At 42.3% G+C, this 5,682-nt stretch overlaps 1 protein-coding gene and 1 pseudogene across 2 annotated transcripts in view; both read left to right on the forward strand.

Moving 5' to 3' along the window:
• Sel1l2 (SEL1L2, ERAD E3 ligase adaptor subunit) overlaps positions 1-5,682 on the forward strand; it is a 64,906-nt gene that overhangs the window by 44,365 nt on the left and 14,859 nt on the right. For both annotated transcript variants that reach the window (XM_026788503.1, XM_026788502.1), the window contains 2 exons: positions 3,439-3,501; positions 4,029-4,116. In XM_026788503.1, the coding sequence (XP_026644304.1) occupies positions 3,439-3,501; positions 4,029-4,116 (151 nt within the window). The remainder of the gene's footprint in view (positions 1-3,438; positions 3,502-4,028; positions 4,117-5,682) is intronic.
• On the forward strand, positions 994-1,082 carry LOC113458119 (annotated as a pseudogene).

Here is a 5,682-nt window from a genome sequence, read left to right on the forward strand (position 1 = left end):
TTCCAAGTTCAAAGCTAACCTGAGCAACATGTCTGGAGAGAGAGGAGAGGGAGAGAGAGAGAGAGAGAGAGAGAGAGAGAGAGAGAGAGCTGTTAAATTTTCTTTAAAGTTCTATCAGCACCAGGACATAAAAGTACTATGTATAAACTCTCTGGTCTCAGTTGTATCTCAGAGGACATAGCTGGTCCAACCCCATCTCGGTACATTTATCACACCCTTCCGTCCCGTGTTCCTCATTCTAAGCCCTTCTCATCCTGAGCAGGACTCAATCATTGTCCCTGCCACAAAGCCTCCCTACATGGTTTTACTCACAAAATCCATTCTTCTTTTGAATTGGTGCCTTATTCTCTACTCTAGGACTGTAGAGCTTTGTTGGAAGGAGGCTGCTTCTTGGTCCCCGGAAGCTCAGCCCTGAAATAATCACACAGAAACTCTATTAATTAAATCACTGCTTGGCCCATTAGCTCTAGCTTCTTATTAGCTAACTCTTACATCTTAAGTTAACCCATCTCCAGTAATCTGTGTATGGCCATGTGGCTGTGGCTTACCAGCTAAAGTTCTGGCATCTGTCTCCGGCAGGGCTACATGTCTTCTCCCTTAACTCCACCTTCTTTCTGCCAGCATTCAGTTTAGTTTTCCCTGCCTGCCTAACTTCTGCCCTGCTATAGGTTCAAAGTGGTTTCTTTATTAATCATTGGTATTCACAACATACAGAGGGGAACCCCACATCAGAGCTTTCTGCCCTCTGACCCCTTTTCTACTGTCTGGAATCAATGTCCCCTCAACTTGAGGAAGACAAGGTCCTAGCCTCTTGCTAAGATTTATTAAATGTCAGATAAATGACTATCTGTTCCATATGTTTATGACCCTTAATTAAGCAAGAACATTAAGCCCTAACATGGAAGTTGTTGGGAAGCTGGCTACACATATGTCTTGTTCAGCCCTTAACAAGTGCTTTTAAAATCACTGTTACGTCAAACCATGGACAATCATATCCTTCTGTGGTTCATGATTGTGATAATACATGTGAGATGTACCTCCCTTAAACCTTGGTGCCATGCTGGCAAATGACCCATCTGAAGTAGGAAAATACAATTTGAATTTTCTTTAAAAATGGCGAGAGCTGTGCAGGATTACTGTTCTATGCGGCAGCAGCTGGAGCAGAGATGCTAATCAGCTGCTGCTACCCCTAGACAAGGCAGATACCCTCTGGTTTTCCTCACTCTCCTCTAGTCTACCACTTGTCCATTCAAGTTACCTCAGAGAGGACTCAAGGACAGATCAAAGTTTGATTACAACCAAATCCCACTGGGCAAACCAGTTGTAAGGAAGTTTATTGGCTTCCTTACAGAGTTTGGGCAAGGGTAATTTAAGGCAGTGGTTCTCAACCTTCCTAATGTGTGACTGTTTAATACAGCTCCTCATGCTGTGGTGAACCCCAACCATAAAATTATTTCATTGACTTTGCTACTGTCATGAATCGTAATGCAAATATCTGATATACAGGTTGGCTTGAGGCGACCCCTGTGAAAGGGTTGCTCAACCCCCAATGGGATCATGACCCACAGGTTGAGAACCTTAGACTTAGAGGCCCATGGATGACCACAGGAAAGCCACCCCACTGGAAGGCCTGAGGACAGTACAGACGATGGCTCCATCATAGCTACATAATCTGTACACTCCAGTGAGTCCCCAAACCACAAAATCATGTGCAAATAAAGCTGAATTCCACACATCGGGGAGAAGGGTGTAAAAGGGAGCAGCTGACATCTCCCCCATCTCCTATGAGGAAACAGCCATAACCATTCTAATAAAGATAGTAATGGCTGTCACACTCAGAGAACAGCATCCTCCAACGACCCCTTGCATCACCAGCACAGAGCATGGAGTAGACCACCTCTGTCCCAATAGTCTAAATAGGTTCTCTGAGCTTTCGACCACTGAGTTACCAGTAAAAGAAGGAAAGCAGTTTGTTTGGGTTGTTATACTCCTCTCCCTTTCAGTTTTTCAACATTTAAATGATGCTTCTTAGATCATCGACTCATCCTTCACAATAGGTCTTATTGTTCCCAGAGCGCAGAACAGTGATGGCTAGAAACAGCAGGTGGATGGAAGAGAAAAGAGAAGAAAGGCCGGGGGTGTGGCCTAGCTACTGAACGCTTGTGTTGTTCACGGCCTCAGGATTAATACCCAGCACAAAACAAACAGGGAGGGCTTTACTCCACTTAGTTAATATTGGTGGGATATCCTAAGGATTTTTATAATATTCGGTCTTTTGAAATGCACAGCTCACAGCTGGGATCCTTGAGATAGTGTTTAAAATATGCCTTCTCTGCTTCTGTGCTCTTCCCGGGTCATGGGGGCATGCTCTGGCTGCCTCCAAAGAACTAAATTTAGGTTGTTAGGAGACACTGGAGAGCTTTCTATCAGAATTTAACTTCCTGAGGAAACTCTGTAAGCCTATAAAACAGATCGATGGGCAGATCTACTGAACAAAAGCCAAGTGGCCAAGCCCTGGCTTCTTACAAAGCCACCAGAGGGCAAAAGACATGACAGGAGAAAAGAAAAAAGCTCTCCATTGGAAAATTACTGTGTGTGTGTGTGTGTGTGTGTGTGTGTGTGTGTGTGTGTGTGCATGCCACAATATATGGAGATCAGAGAACAACTTTCAGGAAACCATGGCTTCCATAGGTTGCAGGGCTGCAATTCAGGTTGTTACACTTGCAGCACACCAAAGAATTTTACCATGAGCCATATGGCCTGTCATTTTAAGGTTCGCTCTTCACCCGGTGCTCACACACCAAATACAAATATGCCAGAACATGTGCTAGTGGAGCACAGCCCTCCCGTTTTGAAAGCACTTCATTTTTAGAGCGCTAAGTATAGATGAGAAAAAGAAACGACAATTTAACATCAGGTAGGCACTGGTGATGTTCTGAACAGTTAAATTTGAATAAACATATACCACATGATATGATATATAGTATACACAAATAATAATAAATTATTAACTGTGAGCAGTGGTCGCACTGAAATCCAGTGTCCCGAAATGTTATTTGGCTATTAATGTCAACTCTCTTTGGCCAAATTAGGTAACAACTGTTTGAATAGACCTTCCCGTTTTAGAAAAAAAAAAAATCCACCCTTCAAGTCGTGGCTCAAGCGTCACTACCATGATAAAACTCAATTCCCCCAAGTTCCTAGCCTCAACCAAACAGTCAAGTACCCCCTTTTATCAGCCCACAGTGTTCTCACCTTGTTTAACTTGAACACTTACAACTAGTCAGAGGGGTGACTAGAACAAAGGTATGAAAAACCGAATGACTCACCAACCTCTTAATTGGTGGCCTTGGCCATTTCTTACTGGGTGCGTTTGAAATACTTGAATTGATTTTGCAGTAATCTTCCTTTACATAGTTTTTTTTTAAATTATTCTAGGGCAATGCAATTGGTCTTCATGGACTTGGTCTCCTGTACTTTCATGGAAAAGGTGTTCCTGTGGTAAGTTCAATAACCTTGCCACCCTTTCGACATATTTCTAGCATTTTTGCATTTAGCATTAATGTATAAGAATTAGTTTTTATTTGCTTGGTTAGCCAAACTAGTATATCTGACAGAGGATGAAATGATTCAGTGAAATCTTTCCAAAGAGACAGAGGCACAAACCTGCGACAAGAATAGCATCCAGAGTTGTGTCTGAGACTCACAGGGTCAAACCAGCTTTTGAAACATCTGCCTCCTGAGGATTTTACTGATAGAGAAATTTATCTTCTTAGCTTAATATGTCTTTTGAGTGACCTTCCCTCGTCTAAAAAAAAAACCAACTACTAATACAGAAAACTACAATTTATAATAAAATAATATAATTATTTCTATATAGAATGTAAAATAATAATGAAAATAAATTCTATTTCTGGTGCTATGTTAACTAGCCTATAGGATGCCGACAGTACGCTTAAGCTGAAAAGTGGTTGTTACCATGGAGTTATGCATATAGCATTGAGTAATACAGTGTGATTATCTTGCAGAATTATGGTGAAGCACTTAAATACTTCCAGAAAGCTGCAGAGAAGGGATGGCCTAACGCACAGTTCCAGCTAGGCTTCATGTACTACTGTAGGTACCGCAAATATGACTACCTTATTTAGAATGACGTAGGTATTTGTAAACCTCCTCCTCATGTAGCAAGCATCACAAGGGTTGCTGTGAGTGACTTGCAAAGAACATTAAGGCATCGGTTTAAGAGAGCTTTAAAGAAACATCTTGACTTGGATATTAGTTGAAAGAAAGGGTAAGGAGATACAGAGGCAGGATGCCCACCTTTGACTAGGCTAACTTTGAGGTTCCTGTAAGATCCAGCACACATGTCCAGAAATAACAATGGCACTCATGAGAGAGAACAAGGCTGAGGAGAAAGATCCAAGACATGAACGTATTGGTGTAAGCCAAGAGTAGTTGAGTTTGCAAAGGAAAAAGAAAAAATGTGAGAAAGAGGAGATGTGGCTATGCTCATAAATCTGGTGATCCTTTCTGGCATCTTGAAATGTTAAGCCAAAGAAGAGTGGCTATCAAGAAAAGAACAAAAGCCTGGAAGGGGAGGAGAGGTTGAGAGGAATCCAAAAGGGCAAAAAGGTGGAACTTTCCAGATGCCGTGTACATGTCACTGATAGTGTACAACGATAATGTAGCACAAGGTCTGGCAATAGAATAGTGGAGGAGGAAGGCTGTGTGGGAAGGACAAAACGAAGGGGAGGAGGAACTGAAAAGGCAGGAGGGAGAAAAGAGAAGGAAGAGAGAGGAATGAAGAGGGAAGAAAAATTAATGGGTATCCTTATCACTTAGTCAATATGTAGAATTGCTGTGTTAATTGGTGAGATTATTGTATTTATTTGAACGAGCACAGTTGACAGTGGGTCAGGGTGTGAATACAAAAGGAGAAAAAAGAAAAATAATATTTCAAAACGTATCTTGAAAAGAGAAAAAAAGGAACTGAAGGGAACAACATCCAAGAAGGAATTGTTATTAAATGATGAGACATGAACATAATTATAACTGATAGAAGGAGGTTCTGGGAAAAGTTGGCGGCATTAAGATCTGATTGATCCCAGGTAGGCGGAGGCCTCGTGGTCTTGATAGAGAAGTAGTGTTTCTCAGCCTGCAGCACTGAAGGGAGAGCAGAAGCACAGATCCACAAACTGGGGTCAGATGGTGAGGTAGAGGTCAGTGAGAAAAGACAAGATGAAGCGGCATCACCGGCAAAAATTCTGCATTCTTAGAGCGATAGCAAGGCAGTTACAGTAAGGAGCTCAGATGGAGAGGAGATTTGTAATAATTCCTGTGGGAGTTAAAAGAGTAAGAAGTCAGGACAAACCCCAGCTATCTGAACATGCCCTCACCAAGTTCTTCATGTCAGAGAAGGAACCAAGGCAACAGCCAACTCTCTCTAGTAGGTCACATCTAGTCAAGAAGTCTACTGATGTCTGCCACTGTGGTCCAGCTATGCTGAAGCTTGCCACTGTGGTCCAACTAAGATGACGTTTGTCATTGTGGCCCAGCTAGGCTGTTTGCCACTGTGGTTTAGCTAGGCTGATGTTTGCTACTGTGGTCCAGTTAAGATGATGTTTGCCACTGTGGTCTAGCTAAGATGATGTTTGCCACTGTGGTCCAGCTAAGATGATGTTT

Source organism: Microtus ochrogaster, unplaced genomic scaffold, assembly GCF_000317375.1.
Source record: "Microtus ochrogaster isolate Prairie Vole_2 unplaced genomic scaffold, MicOch1.0 UNK3, whole genome shotgun sequence".
In the NCBI taxonomy this organism is placed as follows: Eukaryota; Metazoa; Chordata; class Mammalia; order Rodentia; family Cricetidae; genus Microtus; species Microtus ochrogaster.